This window comes from Populus euphratica, unplaced genomic scaffold, assembly GCF_000495115.2.
Source record: "Populus euphratica unplaced genomic scaffold, PopEup_1.0 scaffold18.1, whole genome shotgun sequence".
Lineage (NCBI taxonomy): Eukaryota > Viridiplantae > Streptophyta > Magnoliopsida > Malpighiales > Salicaceae > Populus > Populus euphratica.
Genome location: NW_011499881.1, coordinates 945,509 through 968,388, shown reverse-complemented (window position 1 = coordinate 968,388; position 22,880 = coordinate 945,509). Strand labels below are relative to the sequence as shown.

Genomic DNA, 22,880 nt, shown 5'->3' with positions numbered 1-22,880 from the left:
TTTTAGGTGGACTACGGTCCCGTGGTTTTTCCCGCATCGGGTTTTCCACGTTAAAAATCTTGGTGTTGATTTTGTGATTATTTGCATTATTTTTCATCATTGTTTGATTCTGTTTTACTGCACAAAGAGGGAAAGAATTGGGACTTGTGAATTATAATTGTATTCCGCTGAATTGATCTGGGTAAATTGGTGTCTGGTTATTCCGAGTTTTCCAACATATTCATTGCCATATAAAACAAAACTCCACAATATAAACTAGTCATTGCCACCAGCATTGTAGCATTGTTGGGTGTTTCAATTTCTATGATACAAGTTTTTTTTTCAAATGATCATTTTTTTAATTTCTGAAGTTTTTTCGTCCCTTTAAAAGTATAAATTTAATAAAAACATTTAATTTTGATAATTATAATATTCTTTCTAAATAAAATTAATTCGTTATTAGAAAATTATATAAATTATATATTGAAATCTCATTTAATATTTTAAATTTGTAAATGATATTTTAAAATATAATTTATATAATTATTTAAAATATATTTTTAAATAAAATTTATTTAAACTTAAAATTTACACAAATTCATGTTATATTGTTTATATCTTAATGCTTTTTTAATTATGTTGAATGTCAATATTTTGTATCATAATGTCAATATTTCTCTTTCTTAATTATGTTCAATCAATATTTTGTATTTTAATGTCAAAATCTTAATATCTTAATGCTTTCATAATTCTCATGGTTTTCGAATGTGAGCCATTCTTATCAGTATAAAAATATGATAACTTAATTAAGAGAAGGGTAACATTGGAAGACAATATGGAACTAAACCATACATTATTATTGTTTAAATGGGATTTTATCTGGTTGGATTATAATGAAACTAAATATAAAAATTGAAGGGCAAAATAAAGAAATGATTTAGCAAAAATGAAAGAAATTTTTTGCCACTTGATATTTAAAATACCATAGTTTGATTGGTTGCATCAACTTAACCTGCACAACTAATCAAAAATATTTTTTTATTTTGCTATTTTAAGTATATTTTTTTCCATTAAATAATTTTTGAAAATAACTTATTGTAATAGATTTTTGGGAGGTGAGAATATAAATAAATAAAATGAAGTATTTTAAGAATTTTTTTATTGTCATGGTGCCTTTTATCTTTAAAAATTTTAATTTGTAATAAACCTTGTTAGTATTCACTTTCTTCTATGCCATAAAGCCATCAAACATGAAAAAATGGTTCAAAATGGTTCTATGACTATGCATCTAAAACACTGTATCTAAATTCAAATGAGATATAACATTGCAAATAAAATTTAACTCTAATTTGGTGGACAAGGCTCAATAATCTTATATTATGTTTTTTTTGTTTTGTTTTCTTATTTACTATTATTTTTATCTTCTAGTTTTTTCTTTATAAATAAATTTTTTCTATTTTTATTTTCATATTAAGTATTAATAGAATATTCTAGTTTTTTTATATAAAAGATTTTAATAAATTTTTGACAAGTGAGAATTGAATTAATAATTTTTTAATTTTTCATAGTTATAATATTCTTTATCTTTGAATATTTTAATCTATAGCAAACCATGTTTCTATAAGCCCCAAATAAAATAAAATTTTATAAGACACTAAAATAAATGTTAAGATAAATAGTTATCTTGAATGATTACATCAATGAAAATAAATGAATAAAAGGGTGTTACATTTTCTTTCATTCCTTGTTATGTTAGATAATAAAAGGGTGTTACATTTTCTTTCATTCTAACATATGACCGCATTTAACTAGGCATAAATCACTTTAAAATAGGAAGTCAATGGACACCTTGAGGTTGTGTTTTGTATTTAATGGATAAACATTTAATGTTTTTGGTTTGGATATGCCCTTTAAAAGAATGATAAAAAAGGATAATAATCCATCATTTTTTAGCTTAGCTAAATATTGAGTTTAAACATATATATGTGTGGCGAGCTACTAGATTCACTATATCTGGGCTAGCCAAATACTTAGCTCAGGAATATGTGGGTCTTGCGAGCTATGAGACTCACTATCTGTAGCCTCAGTCAAGCTTTGAATCTATATTTCTTAATATCAGAGATATTTTATCTTGATAAGTCAGAGATGTTTTATCTTGATGAGCCATAGATATTTTATTCCAAGTAGTAAGAGATATTTATCTTATTAATACTTTAATTCTTTATTTTCAATATAAAGGGTGAAAGAGGCTATTAAAAAAGGGGTATCTTTTTAAGGGGGTTTAATTTTTCTCCATAAAAAATGCATATCTATTTTGAGGTTTTTTCTAAATTATAATTTTTTTTCTTTCAAACGATATTCATTTAATCATTAGAGAGTCTCTAAATAAATAAAAAAGACCTTTTGTAAGTATCAAACATGATCCACTAGCTACCTTGCCAAGGATGGATGAATCAAATTGTTAAAACCAGAATATTAACTAAATAGCCTAAACACTAGCTTGGCTCGTAAGCCTATAAGATAAACTCAAACCTCATGAATGGTGTTATATGTGAAAAACTAATAAAAAGCCATCAAATAGTCTTTCAAGAGGCAAACTATTATTATTAATGATGTTGTTTATAAAAAAACTAATAAAAAAGGCGATCGATTACCCTTTCAAGATGTGAGCTATTATCATCCCTCATTAACATCAGAGTTGGAAGTTTGAGGTTTTAGAAAGCTTTCAATGGATACTAATAAAATATTGATTTAAATTGTACAGCTTTATGAGTTATTGCAAGTTGTGGACTTCATCCAAGTTTCTAAACTAGGCAAGGTAGGCTATCCCTAAGTATAAGGGTTGCTTTCTCATTTACTAGTCATACTTTAACAACAATCCAAAGAATTATGTTGATTTAGGAGGAGTCCGTTTAGTGACCACCCAGAAAACCTCTATTGGATAAACATAATTATCTCCTCTCTTTAGAGTTGAAACTATAATGTTATTCTGGTTTATTATACCTTAAGAGGAGATAAAAATGTAGTATCATTAATGATTAAGAATGTAAGTTTCTTGTATATAAATTAAATTATTCAATGTAATGATGCATTCTACTCTCTAGGTTCTCCCAGGGCATAAGCTCCTCAACATTCCAATGATGGGATCGATGTATTCTTCTTGGCGTAATAACATATTTACTTTATAAGGAATGAATGCCTTTCCAGTGCTACAATATAGTTTACCTTGGAAGGATTTAACATGATCTCTTGACTATGATTGCACATCTTTTTAAAGAGAAGATAAATATTGCCTTAGCAACAGGGATAAATATGATATCCCTAAGGCACAAGCCCCTCAACTTCTAATGATGGGATGTATTCACTCTTTCTAGTATGATAACACATTTACATGAATGTTTTTTTAGCAGGGGTGTTCATTTTTTGTTCAGTTTGGTTTTTATAAAAAAAAAATAACCAAACTGAAAAAAATTGAAAAAAAACCTGAAACCAAACCGAAACCGGGTCAAACCGACCGGTTTCAGTTCGATTCAATTCGGTTTTTTAGGGAAAAAACCGGTTCAAACCAGCTTGACTTGGTTTTTTTGGTTTCGGCTCGGTTTTTTTAGTTTGACTCGATTTTTTTCCTGTTTCAATTCGGTTTTTTGGTTTTGACTCGGTTTTTTTAGTTTGGCTTGATTTTTTTCCTGTTTCAATTCGATTCGGTTCAGTTCGGCTTTTCAGTTTTTTAGTTATGAAATCGAAACCAAACCAAACCGGTTGGTTTTTTCAAAATTTTAATCGGTTTTTTCTTTCGGTTTGTTTTTTTTTGTTATCGGTTTTTTCTTTCGGTTCGTTTTTTTTTGTTATTTTTTTTCGGTTTTCTCGGTTTAATTAGTTTATCAATTTTTTTGAACACCCCTACTTCTTAGTGTTAGGACATAACTTACCTTGAAAGGAATTGATATGGTTTGTCTAGTGTGATCACACATCTTTCCAAGGATATAATGAACATTACCTCACTAATAGAGATGACTACGATCTCTTTAGAGCATAAGCCTTTTGACCTTTTAAAGATGAGATGGATTCACTCTTTTTAGTGCGATAACAAATTTACTTTGAAAGGAATGAACTTCTTCTTAGTGTTGCGACACAATTTATCTTAGAAGGGATTGACATGGTCTTTCTAGTACGATTGCAATTGACATGGTTTCTCTAATATGATTGCATAACTATTCAAGGATAAGATGGATACTACCTTAGTAACGAGGACAAATACAGTCTCTCCAGGATATAAACCTCTCAACATTTTAAGGATATGATGGATTTACTTTTCCTAGTGTGATAACACATACTTTAAAAGGAATGAACATCTTCTTAGTGTTGCTACACAGTTTACCTAGAAGGGATTTACATGGTCCCTCTACTATGATTTCATATCTCTTAAAGGATAAGATAGACATTGTCTCAATAATAGGGACAAATACAGTCCCCTTCATGGTCTATCTGGTGCGATCACATAATTCTTTAAGGATGGTATAAACCCTACCTCAATGAAGACGCTTTGTCATCCTAGGAATAATAGCTATAAGCTCCTTTGTAGATTAAATTCGAAGCTTCTTAATGCAACTTCCCACCTGAAAGCTCATTAACAATCTGTAGTTGATACATCTGAGCTAATAAAAGGATGCTTGTAAATTACACCTCTTCTATATTCCAAGAAGGCAAGACACTCCTAAACATTGTTAAGCTTAAATAATTTGCCTCCTAACACTAAAAATTTCTTACTAAGTATAAGCACTAAACCTAAAACTTCTTAACTAAGTATGGACATTAGACCCAAAAATATTTTACCAAGTGTTAACGTTAAACCCTGCTGAGATTTCTACACAAGGATTTTAGACTCATGAAAATAAATATTAAGATAAATGAATTACATATAAAAAATCAAGAAAATTCTGACATTAAAAACCATTTGGCCAATTAAAGCTAGATAAAGGTGGAAACTTTCATCAAACATTGCGAAGATGTCTGATGAGATAGTGAGGACCCTCTTCAACATTATCACCATCTCAAGGCCAGCCTCCCTAAGACTTTTTTTTCTCTAACTAGAGCCTTCATGAGATTCCTTTTATCTTCTACTAGGACATAAAAATCAAATGAAGAGCAAACAAGAACCATCTGGGCAAAAGCATCCATAAACTCTTTAGGGCTAGCCCTAGTGGAAGTCTCAGCTACTACTTTCCTAGTAAGCCAACCTAGAGAAGATACTATTATATAAGCCTTTATTAGTGGGTCTGGAGCATATGTTCCAATCGGAGTAAAGACTTTTTTCCTCTTAAAACGAGTGGCAACACAAGCAATCATAATAGAAAGAATCTGGTTTACCTTTTTCATGGGGGAGAGAAAATCACATCCCCTAAATTTTATAAGGATTACAACCTTCATCATTATCCTCTTAGAGACAAAACTATCAGGAGCGAAAAGTTTACTAACAGACTGCATCACCTTTCCACCTCCTGAATCTAAAAGATATAGGAGATAGAGACCCTAGGGTAAACTCTCGCCAACATACTTTACTTAAGCTTTTCCTTCTCTTTCAATTTTCAGTCTTATGAAGATAAAAACAAAACTAAGGTTATAAGCAAGGAAAAAAGAAAAAGGACCATCAACCTAACTTGTAAAACAACTTGGTAGTATCTATATACCATTTTATTGAGTTCATATATAGTTGAAGTTGACTTTAGCTCAACATAATTCTTCTTCTCATTTGAGCTTTTATAAGGCTTGCCATTTACTTTATGAGGGGCCATGTAATAATAGGAACAACTTTAGATGGCTTATAGTCCTTCTCTAGGATTAAATGTCCCAATAAATATTACAACTAACCATCTCTCCCTTAACTTCTTGACATGTATTGGCTTCCTAACCAACATGTTCCTCGTAACACCATTATTTATGTTGTAACCCATTTTTGCCTATCGTATAAAAAAGAGAAAATACAAAAAAATATAAAAGATAATATTAGTAAAAAGAGGATGTCAAAACGCTTAGAAAATGGTTGAGGAAGTTCAAAAATACAAATTTTGAAATTTAACGGTATATCATTGATCGACGAGAGCCTTTTTTAATGATAAAATTTGATTTAAGGAAAAAACGTCTAAAATCAGATGTTTATGGACTCAATTAAATTTTATTAAAGGTTTAATTGGATTTATATAGGGTTTGATTGCAAGAAAAAGTGATTTTTAGATCAATTTAGGCTTTAATTAAAATAAATTAAAGTTTTAGAGTCAAATTATAATTTATAGAAGTTGATTTAGTCAAATCAGAGATTAAATTGCATAGATATTAAAGTCTGATGGGCAATTAAAGACTCGATTAAAGAAATCCAAAATGAAGGGGAAAAAAAGCACACAAATTGAAAGATTGGATCAGAATTGACATATTTTGGCACTATTTTTTTTTAAATGAAACGGTATATTTTAGATAAAACAACATCATTTTATGCATTGTTGAAAAAAAAAGGTTGAATAAGCAAATGGTACCTTTTTTAACGACACCATAAGCCTTCTTTCCCTAGACACGCAGAGAGTAGGGGAAGACTAAGCATTTTCCTTTTTTTTTGCTCCCCCCCCCAGAACCAATAACAACTTGACTTGTCCCTTCACTGACACCACTATGCCCTACCCATCAACACTAAAATGAAAAAAGAGTCATGCCTTATAGAGGCAAGGGTAGTTGTGCAATAGTAGCCTTGATGCCACCCTACCCTGCACCATTAAAGGACATGGCAAGATGGTCCCTCTCCCTCTGCCTATAAATACAAAAGGAGTGTAGAAAGAAAAAAGAAAGAATCGAGGAAGGGAGAAAGAGAGTTAAAAAAACAAAGAAGAATAAGAGAGAGAGGAAGAAAAGAGAAGAGACCAGAGGGAAAAAAAAAATAGAGAAGGGGAATAGAATAAAAGAGATAAAAAAAAAGGGAAGAAGGAAAAAACAAAGAAAGAAGAAGAACAGAGAGATGAGTGAATGAATCGAAACGAGAAAATGAAGACTTGCTTGAGTGAGCACAAAAAGAGTGAAACAAACGAGGGGAAGGAAAAAAAATAGAGATTGCGGTCTCTTCACAGAGGAGAAGAAAAAAAGACAACAGTGCCCCCACCTGGAATCATCGTCATTTCTCTTTCCAGTCGTTGGCCCAACCTTCTTTAACCACCACAAATAGTCACTACTGTGCCTCGCCACTCTAGGTAACCTGCTCACCCTTGCTGCCTTTTGTTTATTTGCACTTTTCTTATTTTTTTCATTTTTGCATTTAGAACGTGACTCACATTCTACAGCAAATGAAATAAATAGGTAGTTACCTCAACACAGTAACTACCTAATTATATTCAGTTGGTTACTATGCTCAACACAGTAACCAACTATTTGTCTGGTGGGCTAGAACATCAGCCCAACCCATACAGCTGGGCTGAGGCCAACCTTGTAGTTGAGCCAATGCAGGCCTAGCCTAGAATGGGTGGCAGAGCTTTGCTTAGTTTATTTTTTGTAAAAAAAACTTTTAAAAAATTTTTGTTTGGGATTTTTACAATTTCCTCGTGTATTTGTTATACGCTTTTTGATTAATATCATATTGTAATTTTATATCATTAAAAATACAAAAATTATGTATTAAATTACTCGGTTTAAAAAAACTTAAAAACAAAAAAAAATTAAAAATATATTTTTGTGCATACGACTAGGTATTTCAAAGCTAAAAATCTTATGTTTTTTCATACAACAACAAAGTAAACTTAAAAAAAATACATTTTATCTTGTATTTTGACTCTAATAACTAGTTTATTAAAGTTACGAGAATTTGCCCGATATTTCAAAAATTCCAAAAAAAATTATTTTGTTTTCTTAATATCAGGGATTATGAATTTATACTTAACACGTATTCTCGATATTAAAAATGTAGATTTTTTTATAGATATTAAAACGGTTAAGTTTTACTTGATAAGATAAGAACCTCCTCACTGATGATTACTTTTCTTAAATCATAAATAGACCAACAATTAGAAATACAATGAAAACTTAGCTTATGTCAGATAATTAAATAATGCAGCTTATCTTAGGTAGGGTGTATTTGAGATGTTAATACCTTTCATTATATAACCAGTTTTTGGTGTATTTGAGATGTTAATACCTTTCATTTATATAACCAGTTTTCGTACCTGATCTCTAAAACTAGTTAGGGTTCCTAGAAACAAAAAACTAGATGGCGATTCTTATTTCTCTTTTTTCACCGATAAAAGATAAGAATTTCTTGTCTCCTTATATTTCCTAGATACCAGATGGATACACAAATTTGAGAGGGTGGATGATCGCTACAACGCCACACACGTGCAACAATTTATGTTGTCAAAATTGAAGAACCACCATATGTCATTGTCATCATCGATGCCAGCAATAAGTTGATAACGACTTCTAAAAATATTGACAGTAGGCTCAAACGTACTAATCCTACAAAAATTTTAAAATGAGGATGGGATTGTCCATCCATTGAGGTGCAGCTGGTCTAAACCCAGTTGATAGTGACTAAACACTTTCCTTATGAACCCTTGAAGAGGGAAAGAATGCCTCATCAAATACATATAGATGAGGATGATAATTTTAAAATAACCTCGAGTAGAGCCCAAGGTCTGCTTACTAATATGTTTAGCAGGGTCTAGTATTTAAGCCATATACTCTTCAGATTGATAGTGGACTATAAATTCTACATCCACACCACTTACAGTGCTATGGATGTTGTTCTTGGGAGTTTAAATAGCCTTTCTCTTTTTTTAATGTCTTAAATTGTATTTAAGCCATATACTCTTCAGATTGATAATGGACTATAAATTCTACATCCACAACACTTACAGTGCTATGGATGTTGTTCTTAGGAGTTTAAATAGCCTTTCTCTTTTTTGAATGTCTTAAATTAGGATAAGAGAGGAAATCCTATGAAACCTTATTTCCTGAGTAACTTTGGTAGAGGAAGGAGAAATACTTATATGATAAGGTTTTCTTCCTTCCACTTTAGAAAATGATGCCAATGTAGCACCCTCTCTTATCCCAAGGCTCATTCTAATAAATCCTTGTCCCCTACTACTCCTTTCAAGCTTTAGGTAGAACATGAGTTTCTCCTGGGGACAAAGGTATTTTTTGTAGAGATGAATCTAATGTTCATATAGTCCATTTATTCCATTTGAAAGAAAGGAAAAAAGTTTTTAAAAGGAGAAATGTCTAGAAGAGGTCTTTTCTTGAATTGGAGAAGAGATGATCTAGGGTTTTGTTGTAAGAGAAAATTTTCAAAAAATTATAAAAAGTGAAAGTAAAAGAGAAGTCATAAGCAGGAACGCTAGGGTTATAAAAAAACAAACTTTTCATTCCTATTATAGGATAAATAACTTTTCATGTCATAGTATATTTAAAAAATTCACTCAATTACTACATTTAAAACAACCACCATTTTATTTCCCGATAGACACCTCCTCCTAGTAAGGACAAATCACTTAGATTTGAAGATCCCAACAATCTTATGTGGGATATGTACGATCTTATAGAAAAGGTAATTAGGTTCTTATTTGTTGTAAACAGAGATTCTTCAAAATCTTTGTGTATAAAACCTAAGATTTGGGAGCCTATTGATGGATCAACATTAATTTTTTTTATCTTCCTTTTAACAGAATGATCAAAGAAAAGGTAATAACTCGCCATCTCTAGGCTTAGCCAAGCGTTAAGCCTAAACATATATAGATCCAATAAGATATTTTTTTAATGTGAAAAGTATTTTATCTTGACATGTCAGAGATATTTTATCATGATAAGTTATTAATATTTTTATCTTGAAATGTCAGAGATATTTTCCTGATACTTTAACCCTTCTCTTCAATAAAAAAGGCAGAAGGTTCTATAAAAGAGGAGGGGTATCCTTTATAAGGATACTTATTTAATTATTGGAGAGTCCTTAAATACATAAAAATAACTTTTTATTGATATTAAACATGATCCATTAGCCACCTTGCTAAAGACGAATGGATTGAATTTCTAAAATCAGGAAATTAATCAAATATCCCTAAATACTAGCTTGACTCACAAGCCCATGAGATAAACATGGATATCATTAATATCATTCATGTGTGAACTTGGATTTAAAATACCTATCCAGACCCGACTCAAACTAGTTATAGATTTTTGATACCCAAACCTTAGCTGATTAGATTTTGAGTATATATTGAGTATCTATAATTGGAACTGAAAATCTAAAACCGAATGCTTTAATTTGATGGTAATTAGGATACAATTAGCTTAGTATATATATAAATTTTTTTTAAAAAATCTTAAGATTATATATATATTTATTTATATATGTGTTTATTTATTTATCTAGGATCAGTTTTGAGTGGGGCAGACGATGATCCATACTTTATCTAAAACTCAATCTCTTACCTGGAAACTTTACACGATCCTGATTGGATATTCTGATCGGTTGGGATGCAGTAGCCATGCATACTCCCAGATAGTGGCACACCGTCGCAAGCTAAACATAATGATGGGTCGGGTATACATAACTCTGCTGAAACCATGCACGAATATAGCAAATAAGAAATTACTTGGAGGACATGGCTGTCATTTTATCAAGGAGATGGAACAGGGATGATGGATCTCGTAAGCGTTTTGGAATAATAAAAACAATCAATGAAGGCAATCAAGAATGGCATGATGGTAAATTAAGGGTTTAAGAGGGTTTTTATCTGATGGACACTCCAATATATTGTGGTAGCTGCTGGAACTAGCATTATCAGGCTCGGAGAAAAAGAAAGTTGTCGAACTTTATTATTAGGCCGAAGAGCTGGCTATGGAAAACGGGCTTGATGAGTGCACGCAAGATGGGACCGTGGATCTCAAAGGAAAGCCTGTTCTTAGATCCAAGAGAGGCGGATGGAGAGCTTGCTCCTTTGTTGTTGGTAATTCATCTTCTCTACTCCCTCTCCCTCCTCTCTCTGATCTCTCAAAGGGTATTAATTTTCCAATTTTATAGGACGAGATGTTCATTAGTGATTCCTAACTTTGGTTACACACCAGACAACTAGTCTGCAAATGTTTTAATCAGGACATTTGCTGTTTTGAGCTACGCTCCTGGAAGCTGTTTTCCAGGTGGCTCGAACTCTTCTTCTTCTGTTTTTTTCTTTTCTTTCCTCGTCACTTTAAGCCGAGCCCCTCGTGCATGCCATGGAAAGATAGTCTGACCCTCCAATGGCTTCTTGATACTTGGCATGTTACTCTTCATCAATATAATTTCTAGCTCACTGTCAAGGTATCCTTTTCTTTGATGCCAATTCAAGAGGGCACTCTAATTCATGTGTTGCTTCACCTTTATAAACATATCAGATGATTAATTTACATGGGCCTAAGGATAGATAATGATTAATACATGAGCAGTCTAAAACTCATTGATTTTGGCCAATGTTTGTCTCCCCCGTGTCTTGTTTTTCCTGGCTCTCCGTCTTCTCCAATCTACGCTGAGGAATCTTGAAATGTTCAGCGACTACAGAAAACAAATAGAAATGCAGAAGTCAAGAAAGATTTTGAGATTGATCCTGGGGAACTGTAGCAAGAAATATCTCTCAGCTACTTTGTGCGTTCTAGTTGAGCTAGAATTGATTTTTTTAAAAAAATATTAGCAATTATTTAGGAAGATGTTGAAGCCAGACCAGAACCACCAACCGTAGGCCACAAATTGAATGCTGCGCTAATAGCCACCAGCCTAGGAGCATGCATGCCTTTTTTAAAGTATTGTGATTGTTATTATTTTTAGGTGCTCTCTTTAATTACATATTAAAATTAAATTTATTTCTCTGATTTAGTTAAAGATAAACTATTCATATTAAGACTATAAGATTCATCAAAACTAGCTAGGCAATCTATTAATACTATAATAAATTAGAAAATCTATAATTAATAAAAAATTATTTCTTATTAAATACATAGTTTGAGGAATCTTGCAACTAGCAAGGAAAGACAACCGTTAGTCCCATCCCCCTCAAGTCAATTGCACAGATCCTTTTCCCAAATATTCCTACCTCGAGAGGTATAATTTATCACTATTAGTTTTCGATAGGTGAATACTGTACTCATTATATTAAATGTGCAGAAGAAAACACAGAGTTTTGCCTTTTGCGGTGAAAAAGCATCTTTAATTTCTTTTTATTTTTTTTGAATTAATTTTTTTATTTTTTAACTCATGTATTAATATTAAAAATAAATATTAAATATTAAAAAATTATTTTGATATATTTTTAAATTAAAAAAATTGCTATCATAATATTAAAAATTATATATATTTTAAAATAACTTATTCTATAATCCTACCTTCGTCCTATTTAGGGGTGATCTATAAACCATAAAAAAAATGACTAAACGTTAAATCTGCATGTGCAAAATTTTAGATGATCAAGGGTTGAATCTTTGACTTTGGTAGAAGAATCAGTACCATTTAATAATTAAGTCGGGACTGTTGCCGGACAGGGATAATAATTAAATAGAACACAAATATCTAACAGTACTATAGAGGAAATTACTAACTTCCTTCTCTAAAATGCAATTAATTACTGTTCTTTTTTTGGGTACAAAAAAACGTTCTCAAGAAATCCGGCTAATCTATTTCAATAATGTTCTTATTTGTAATTATCAAGTGGGGTAATATTTATCATCTCTTCAAACAAAAAAAAATTTATCATTGGCTAGTAGAATCATTGCTTTATCCGTACTTTGAATTTAAGGTCTTCACGGGCCTATATATATGTTTCACAGAGCTGCAGCCTGATTGTGTACTATAACGTGCTGTGCAGTGTATGAGGTTTTCGAACGTATGGCATACTATGGGATATCAAGCAATCTTGTAGTGTACTTGACCAAGAAGCTCCATGAAGGCACAGTGAGGTCGTCCAATAATGTTACGAATTGGGTTGGCACCATTTGGATGACTCCTATCTTGGGCGCTTATGTTGCCGACGCTCATCTTGGTCGGTACTGGACCTTCCTCGCCGCATCTGTTATCTATCTTTCGGTATGTATGCAGGCATTTCATCTCTCTCTTTTACGCATGCATTGCATCTCGTCGGGAAGATGAGAAGCTCAGTGAACCAGACGTTTCAGACGTCCCATTTAGCAGTGTCTTTTCACACGGAAAGTGGGTCCGAAAAACATTTATAGTTGGGTTAATGATAAGCTGGACTCATCTGATACATTTTGTGTACTACCTGATAGATTAGGTTTATATTTTTCTTAATCATTTCACAACATCAAGCATCGTTGTTTGGTGAGAATTTATCGACCATGATGTCATGAGCTGCACAGTATTGCTTTGATTGTTTGCACTGTGTGCTTGTTCACAAAGTCAAACAAGGAATAGTTATGATTAAAATTCTTACTCGTGTGGCTAAAATTGGATATGATATGATCTAATTATTTCCATCTAGTGGGATTACAGCAAATAAAAGTTTGACCGCCTAGTCTCTGTTTTATAAGGCAGGATTAGGAAGATGTCGTGTTCGATGTAAGAAAAACCATTTGCTGTGAGGTATTGAAGTTTTGAATTGCATGGAACCTTGGTCTCAATATTCCAACTTGAACTTTGCCTGGTCCCATGTCTGTCTCAGAAAAAGGCATGCACGCACCTTTAAGTCAACTTGGCATTGATTTATCACCCAAAGAATCAACTTGGCATTGAATTATCACCCAAAGAAAACACTGCCATATATTAATTATTGCATAGGATAGAAGCCATACCTAAGAAGCTAAGACAACGGGATTTATGGATAATATTCGGATAGTCAGTGGCTGAAGCGATTTGCTCGGTGTTAGCCCTGTGATGACCTAGATGATCTCAGGGGTCAATCTGTAATCTTGTTAGAACCTTGTTTCATTTTTTTTTTCTTTTCAAATGATATGTTTTAATTTTTTTTTATCCTGAGTCTTGAACCTAGTCATATTTACTAGATTGAGTTTAATGACCAAGAAATGCATGTCAGCACGAACAACTGTCGAAAGTGATTTTTGATGAAGTTGAAGTTTTAACTAATACCTTTGACATGATGACAGGGGATGTCTCTACTAACACTATCAGTTTCCCTTCCTGCTCTAAGACCACCTCCCTGCAAGGATGCCACTTTGGACACCTGTAGAAAAGCCTCCACAATGCAATTAGCAGTGTTCTTTGGCGCCCTCTACACGCTAGCTGTTGGAACTGGCGGCACAAAGCCGAACATCTCGACCATCGGTGCTGACCAATTTGATGATTTCCACCCTAAGGAGAAGGCTCATAAGCTATCCTTCTTCAATTGGTGGATGTTCAGCATCTTCTTTGGAACACTCTTTGCTAACACTGTACTTGTGTACATACAAGACAATGTGGGTTGGGCATTAGGGTATGGGCTTCCAACTATTGGGCTTTTGATATCGGTGGCTATATTCTTAGCTGGCACACCATTTTATAGGCACAGGCAGCCAACAGGAAGCCCATTTACAAGGATGGCTAAGGTCATAGTGGCAGCCCTGCGGAAATCGAAGGTTTCGGTCCCTAACGACCCTAAGGAACTCTATGAGCTCGACTTGGAAGAATATGCTAAGGGGGGGAAGTTCAGGATTGATTCCACACCAACCTTGAGGTTTGCATTAGTTGCAGTGCGTCTGCATTTTTTCTCTTCCAGCAGTAGCTTAAATATAAGGGTATTCGTTTATATAACTGGCCTGGCCTAGTGGTAACTCTGAACTTGTGCAACATGTATGCAGGTTCCTTAATAAAGCTGCTGTGAAAACAGGTCGAACTGACCCATGGATGCTTTGCTCAGTTACTCAAGTAGAGGAGACTAAACAGATGTTGAGAATGATTCCGATACTGATTGCCACATTCGTCCCAAGCACGATGGTTGCTCAGATAAATACTCTTTTTGTCAAGCAAGGCACTACTCTTGATAGAAAAATTGGCAGCTTCAAAATCCCACCAGCAAGCTTAGGTGGATTTGTGACATTATCAATGCTTGTTAGTGTTGTGCTATATGACAGGTTCTTTGTTAGTATTGCTCGTAGGTGGACAAAGAATCCCAGAGGGATCACTCTTCTTCAGAGAATGGGAATAGGCCTTGTTTTTCACATTATAATCATGATAGCTGCATCACTGATTGAAAGGCACAGATTAAGTGTGGCCAGAGAACATGGCTTGGTTGAGAATGGAGGTCAAATCCCTTTGACGATATTCATTTTTCTTCCTCAATTTGTGCTCATGGGAGTGGCTGATGCATTTTTAGAGGTGGCCAAGCTCGAGTTCTTCTATGACCAGGCACCTGAAAGCATGAAAAGTCTTGGCACTTCTTATTCAACAACCAGTCTTGGAATTGGAAACTTCCTTAGTAGTTTCCTTCTTTCCACAGTTTCCGATATCACCAAGAAGCATGGTCACCGAGGGTGGATTTTGAATAACCTAAATGCTTCTCACCTGGACTATTATTATGCCTTCTTCGCGATACTCAACTTCTTGAACTTCATTTTCTTCTTGATTGTGAATAGGTTGTATGTGTATAAGGCTGAAGTTTCAGATTCAATGGAAGTACTGGCCGAAGAATTGAAAGGGATGACATTGACGGGACCTAACCAAGTTTCTTCACATGAATGAGATGTGCAGAAGAAAATCTTATATAGAAATCAAAGCTTAAATCAGAGAATAGGTTTCAACTTTCAAGTTGGTGACCATTGAATAGATGCTACCTCACTCGATAGCCTACTTCGGAGTAGAATCAGTCGGGAGAAATGGTGGTTAGTACGTGTATGCTGCATTTTCTTCACCCTTCGAGGGAAAAAAAGCTGTCACATTTACGATATATTGAAAGAAAACGACAGTTAATGATGATAAACTTGAGAGTGTTTATCCTCAGCAACAACGCAATTAAGAAAATCTCATCCCATAAAGGAATTGCATTTCGTGAATAGAAGCTACCTCACTCGATAGCCTACTAGCAGTTCCTGCGGCTTACATTTTTAAAGAAACAAGCTATCCCAAGCTCCAAGAAGATCTTGATATGGAATTTTAACTTAACCAAATCAAATTACAATGAGCTCCCTGGCATTTCCAATTTAAATTATCTGTTTTGGTTTCATGGCTAGAAGTCAATATTAGATTAACGCATAAAAAACTGTAGCATCCTTTGCCTGCAATGTTCTAGAGATCAAAACCATCCTTTCTTTTATCTTCTCTTTGCTAATTGGAAAGCTTTTTTCAGGAAGTGATTTGCTGCTGTATCATTTCTGTGGCATAGCACCCTTAGTATTGTGTTTGGATCTGCCCTATTCCATCTTCCTGTTGTTGGTGGCATTGGTAGATTGTGACCTGAACCCACAACTCCTATACCACTTGCTTCACAAGCCAGGATACTGAAATCTTCCATTAGTTTCTCTGTACTATCACCCATCAATGCTATCACCCCTTCAACAATCTCAGCCTCCTTTTCCACTGCCTCCTCATTCATCAATCCTTCACCACATGTGCAGAATGTGCGCTTTAAGTTCTCAAAGTCCTCCTCGATCATGGGATAATCAGATCGATAAAATACCCGGCTGCAGCCACCAGCAAGCAAAACCATGAGAAAGGCCTCAAAAGAGGCCTTCATGACTTCTCTCATTGCCAAAGGTTGGGCTCGGTCTATTAGAATTGCTGTCAACAGGGAAAGGTTCTGTTTGATAATTCTTAATGCATGTCTGATCCTTGCATTTTCTACATCAGCAACATAGAGACTGTCATAAAAAACAGAATTCGAGTCGAGGAATATCAGACGATAAGCAGCAACTTCTGATACATGTTGACAGGCAGATTGAATGGAAGCAAGGGCTAGTTCAAAGTAGGTAGAGGAATTGATGCGATGCCTGCGATGATAACCACGGGATGGAGTGGTTCTTGGGGCAAGAGCAAGGTTCTTTTCTAGAGAGTGGAGGTGAGTGAGAAGATAGTGCAAAGTGTTGAGCCGTATGTAGAGTCTTTGTGTTCCACGGCTTGTTGATGGCCGAGGAGGGTGAGCATCACTTACACCAAATTGGTGCATATCTTCTGTGTTGATAGAGCATGGAGCAGCTTTCTTCCACAGTTTAAGGAACTTCGAGTCGCGGTTGCACCTGGTTAGAGGAGGGAGTGGAGGGACATAGCTCTGTTTTGATCCTGCAAGCATATCAAAGAAAATAGTTGAAGCCAGACAAGCAATTAGAACGTAGTATATTTGTATTTTCGATAGCCTTCAGTGATGCATGTTCATCTCCTCTGACTGAAGAAAGGATAACTAAGATAGAATTACTATCCAGTCCTCCTCCTCTTCTTTTTTTTTTTTCCTGAAAAGCCATGCATCTACTATGATATGCTGCAGAATAGAACATCCACCAAAGAACTTTTGCTGACTGTCAAATGTCCTGTAGTCATCAGTAAGTTGCTTGAACAAGACCCTATTTCTTCTAAGCAATTACTTCCACAGACAAAATCACTTCCAAAGATACAATTCCAGGCAGAAAAACGTATGAGAATATTAAGAATAAAGAAGGTGTTACTTTCTTACCACAAGCTGCTACCAGGTTGGTGTAATCTTTGAAGATATTATCAAAACCTTCTGCTAGATCATAAATCAGATCATCAGTAATTCCAACAGGAATTTCGAAGAAATCATTCACAGCTTCCTTGGCTATTTTCATCAACTCCGCAGCTGATGTCGCATATGGCTCGAGTTTGGACTTCGGATTCCATGTCTGTAACATTTATTGCAACATTTCATCCTCCAAAACCTTTTAATACACACACACACACACACCTTATCCCAGATAAGCTTAAATGCTGTATTTCATTTCAGCAAACAAATTAAAGAAACTCACTTCAGAATCTTTGGCTCGGCTAAGACAATCTTTCCCTCTGTCCAACCTCTCTACAAACCATTGTTTCATAAGCTTCAATATGACCGAGTCAACTTCATATGGAATCATCTCTCGTACGATTGTTTTACCTCCATCTTCACAGTCTGCAGAGTCTTCAACCAACATTTGAACCAAGAACTTTTCAAGTTTTCCAGCACTCTGCAGTACTGCAACGGTCTCATTATTGAGGGTGGAAATCCCAGCAAGATATTGCTTTAAAACTGCTCCATAGCACTGATGCAGCGTTACAGCAGCAACGCTAGCTACAATCGGGTTCCATTTCTTCAGAATGGGACTAAAACTCTCCCTTTCTCTCAAGGCCAAATCCTCAACTTCTTTAGCTAACTGCAGGAGAGCCTCGCTTGCTTCATCTTTCACTTGCAGACTTGTGCTCTTATAACTTCCGGTTTCTATTATCTGCAATCGACAAAAAATAATGAACATGAGAGACATCGCTGTACAAGAAACAGTACATCTTGAAACTGATAATTAAGCAAAGAGGCGACAGAAAGAAATAGAAACCTTTGCAAATGAATTCTTTACAGAAGCTCGAATGTAATGATCCACACGATCCCCAGATGAATCAACTATCTGTGTGTCTCCTTTATCTTTCCCAGCCCCTTCTGTGATAGTAACATCCTCGCCCAAAATTTTTGATGCTGATAATGCTAACGGCAAAAGATTCTCAATTAGGAAAACATTTCCCCTCTGGAAATAGTCATGGTAGTGAAGCAATCTCCTCTCTGCCCACCCTTGCATTGAAGCCAACATAGAAGACAAAAGCTTCACATACATAGCCTCTCGGTCTGGCCTCTTTGCATCATTAGCCACCTCCGTCGATAGCATAGCATGGGTCGCATAAAGAAGATCCGGCTCTACTTGTGAAGTAAGAACGTATTGCTGGAAAAGCACCCAAGCAAAGCACAAATTGTGTATAGGTCTATTGATTCCTAGTGCGGACCATGTCTTCTTTATTAACTCAACAAGCTCGTCAACCTCATCAAGGACTAATGTCTCATCCCTGAAATCAAATATTGATTGAAGAAGAGAAATGTATATGTGAATGTTGAGTGGAAATCCATCAGCCCAATGGCATACATCGGTTGGGGTACCATTGGCACTTCGCCAAGACAAGGAAACAACACTGTTGCATAAGGTTCTCATGGTGTCAGAATTTTTTCCTGTGTCAATAGGTTTGGTCTCGCTTGCATGGATAATTTCACGGAGACGCATAGCATAAGAATTTGATTTATCAAGCGGGATTGAAGGGTGCAGGAGGAGACCAGCCTCCAGGATCTTGAGCTGACGCCTTTGCCAGAGATGGTACTCTTGACTGTCATTAAATTCTGATGGTTTTAGGTGGCGGAGGAGCTCCAATGGAAGGATTACTGTCTCTGCTCGCCTGCCCATCTGTGAAGGTGAAGAGGACAACAAGTCATGAATTGATCATGAAATCAAAAAGAAAATTATGATGCATCCAAAATCAAATAAGAAAAAACGGAACACAAAATCATAAAAAGAAAACAAGAAAATAGCGTAAACCCATTCACGCATGCAGAAAATGTAATGACATTCTTGGACAAAAACAAGGCGAAAACAGATCAATTTACTCGCCGATTAAAATGTGTTGTGAATAATAAATTTCGAAATACATACAGTAGCAATACGTACTTGGCCAACAAGAGTCCTCATGAGCGTCTTCCTCAACCGATTATCACTATGCTCCGTCACTCTCATCTGCGCCCTCATTATCTCCGCGGATGTCAGCGGCCTCCGAGGCCTCCCTGTAACCGGAACCGTGGCAAACCCCAGGGCAGGGCTTGTCCCTCCATGTTGTAGAGGACCACTCGGTGACACTGATGCCGTCCCGGCTCCGCTGCTTCCTACTGCGGACATCCTCCTTGTAGGGGACTTCTTCAGCATCTTCAGCCCCAGAGCTCGCTTTATCCGACTCGTTGGAGACATGACCACCACCGGGCCACCCCCCATCCGTGCAGTCGGTGACCCTGTTCCTGCTGCTCCATCCCCATCATGATGTTGGTGATGGTGGTTGGAATAAAAGTTGATTGCATTGCGGCCTCCTCCGAAGCCAGGGGAGGAGCGGCAGGCGGTGAAGAAGACCTCATAGGCAGTCTCACGGATGTCATCCTTATCAAGACCTTTAAGGTCTCCAAAAGGCCAAGAGAGATCAGTCTCTGCGGGGTCAATGGAGATGGTGGTTAGGGTACCAGAGAAGGAATGACAGCGGCTATCTTGGGCCATCAAATATATTGGCAATGACGTCTGGGATATCCGTCAGGAGAAAGAAGGCAGAGAAAGGAGGAGGGCATTCTCCAAATAAAGAGAGAGAGAGAGAGAGATTGAGAAGATCAGGAGACATGCAGAAATATCGTAGTTGCATGAGAGCTTTGTGTGGTGGTTTTTGTTAGTTAAGCCAGCGATTTTGTGCTAAGAGAGAGACGAAAAAACAGCTGATGGCTAAGAGAGAACCAAATTAATGTTGTGTGAGGAAAGCTAGGAAAGCTTATGGTGGTGAACAGGTGTTTCTTACCAAATATTGGCAAATCCCTTCTCCTGTCTTTCTGCTTTGTAATAAACCTGTCATTGTAATTTTTCTTTCCTCGACGCCTCATATTTTGTTCTGGTACAATTTTTATCTATTCCTGTTCGTCTTGCTTTTTTCATATAAAAAAATCAGTTTTAAACTATTGTTTTATATTTGTTTATCATTTTGATACCTGTTTGCATCGTTCTTATATCTGATATGCTATAAATTTAATTTTAATTATAGCATGCATGCAGCGCATATATAGCTTTTAAGTATTCTAACCCTAATTTTACTTATGTTTTCTTTAATACTTGTGTGTGAGTTGGTGAAAACAAAACCTTCTGATCGTTGCAAAGTGTTTGACAGGCAAGCAAGGAGGGGGTAAAGAGTCCTACATTGGCCAATTAGGGCACTTATTTCAGCCGTTCTTCAAGAATTACAGAACTTGCTTCCAGCAGGACCTTTCAGTCAGGTTTTCGTTTTGGATTTGAATGTCCTCTTGATCCATTTGGAACTGAAAGACCTTTGATCATTTCGATCTGGTCTTGTTTCTTACTAGGGTTTTAAACTGTAGATTACCTCAATATCCATTGAATTATTGCTTCTAAAAATTATATAATTCAGTTTCTCTTTTAATGCAGGGCCTGCATGTCCTCCAGGTTCATAATTCTTTTTTTTTTTTTTTTTTTTTATCAAGGGTTTAAACTCGCCTCTTTACTCTGGTAATATGGCTTATTCGGCATTTGCTTTCCAGGGAAGGGCCCAGCCTGATTTGAAAAATACTGTTTTACACGCTTGTTTAAATAATCATTAAAAATATTTGATATTAAAAAATAATATAAATTATATTTTAATATTTTATTTAATAATTTAAATTTTAACTTAAAATAATTTTTTAATATAATATTTGAATTTGTTTATTATTAGTTTAAATTTCATTATTTTTATTTATTTGATAAAAATTAACCAGAAAATATTATAAGTTTATTAAAATTTTAAATTTAAAAATTTTTCACTAAAAAATATTTTAAAAAATAATATTAATCATATTTTAAGATTTTATTTAATAATTTAAATTTTTAGATTGGGATAGTTTTTTGTCATTAAAAAAAATGTTATTTGTTAAAAATTAATTTTTAAAAAAATCAATTTTTTTAGTATTTTTAAATTATTTTAATATAATAAAAAATATAATTTTAATATATTTACAATTAAAAAAAACACTTCACAGTATAACTTTTAACACAGTTGTAAAATAATACTATAGGGTCTAGTGTGCCTGTGCTTTCGTTCAGTCATCCAAGACAGTGTGCCTGTGCTTTCGTTCAGTCATCCAGTCTCGTGCAATTCCTATCAAATCCTCTGTTGGTGAGGGCACTCCCAATTTTCCATGTTATAGAAATTATTCTTAGGATAATCTCTACAACAAGGAAAATATAATACTGAAAAATTAATGCTGGAATTACGGGTTTAATTTAACATAAAGTTGTAGCTAGAAATTAGTAATAATAAAAATAATATTAACTATGGTCATCTAATATAAATCTAAATCAATATCGATTAATTTAGAATATTGAGATATTATATTTAATTAGGATGATAATCTTATCTCATTCGTCATATATCTAATATTATCAAATCTATTTAATTTAAATTTTCATGGTTTGTCTGAAATTATACGAGAGAGAATCTAATTTAATTTGTTATGGTCGGGTGTTGGGTAAGTGAGGCATTTATCTTTCTTGCCTCTAACCTTGTTTTTTTTTTTTTTTTTTATAGAATTGTAATTTTATTTTTTAATATAAGTGAGGCATTAAATGTTTATGCATTGTACATAACATATATTTTCTTAATTTTATGAATCTATCTTTTGTTTTATTATAACTTTTTCTTGTATCTTTTTCATAATTATGCATTTATTTATTCTAAGAATTAATTGTTGTTCTTTTAAATTTTATGAATTCATCGTTTGATTTATTATCAGCTTCTGATATTAATATTTTAAATTTAATATATACTAAAATATGAATGAAAAAAATATTAATATTTTTTTTAGTATCTCAATGATTTTACTTGACAATAATAGATGGGTACTAAGATATACTCCTTTACATTTGATATTATCTGTACATCCTTATTTATATAAATATAATTATTTTCTCTAACATATTACTACCGAACACACTTCTAAATATATATCTAATTCAATCTTTTTCCACCTATATTATTTTATTTTCATTCTTTCTAACTCAGCAAATGTTATCTAAGAATTCAATCATACAAAGCAAGATTTTAATGATTTTTTAGGAGGTACTTAGTATTGTGACTTAATTATATTTTTTTATTTTTATTTTTATTTTTTTTACACTTTAAATTAATTTTTGTGTGTTCTTAATTATTTTGA

At 34.2% G+C, this 22,880-nt stretch overlaps 2 protein-coding genes across 3 annotated transcripts; one reads left to right on the top strand and one right to left on the bottom strand.

Annotated features, from left to right (window-relative positions):
• The first annotated feature begins 10,775 nt into the window (after positions 1-10,775).
• On the top strand, positions 10,776-15,896 carry LOC105129422 (protein NRT1/ PTR FAMILY 5.2-like). The gene is made up of 4 exons (XM_011031476.1): positions 10,776-10,952; positions 12,837-13,054; positions 14,089-14,654; positions 14,779-15,896. The coding sequence occupies exons 1-4, from the start codon at positions 10,844-10,846 to the stop codon at positions 15,656-15,658; spliced, it is 1,773 nt and encodes a 590-aa protein (XP_011029778.1). The 5' UTR covers positions 10,776-10,843; the 3' UTR covers positions 15,659-15,896.
• Positions 15,897-16,041: 145 nt separating this feature from the next.
• On the bottom strand, positions 16,042-20,425 carry LOC105129421 (uncharacterized). 2 transcript variants are annotated; one of them, XM_011031474.1, is made up of 5 exons: positions 19,585-20,425; positions 18,451-19,338; positions 17,890-18,345; positions 17,580-17,766; positions 16,042-17,191 (listed from the first exon to the last, which is right to left on the bottom strand). In XM_011031474.1, exons 1-5 carry the CDS (start codon positions 20,188-20,190, stop codon positions 16,227-16,229), a joined length of 3,102 nt encoding a protein of 1,033 aa, XP_011029776.1. In that variant the 5' UTR covers positions 20,191-20,425; the 3' UTR covers positions 16,042-16,226. The 2 variants fall into 2 exon arrangements, with proteins under 2 accessions (XP_011029776.1, XP_011029777.1); XM_011031475.1 differs by having other exon boundaries at positions 19,600-20,424.
• Between the last annotated feature and the right edge of the window lie 2,455 nt (positions 20,426-22,880).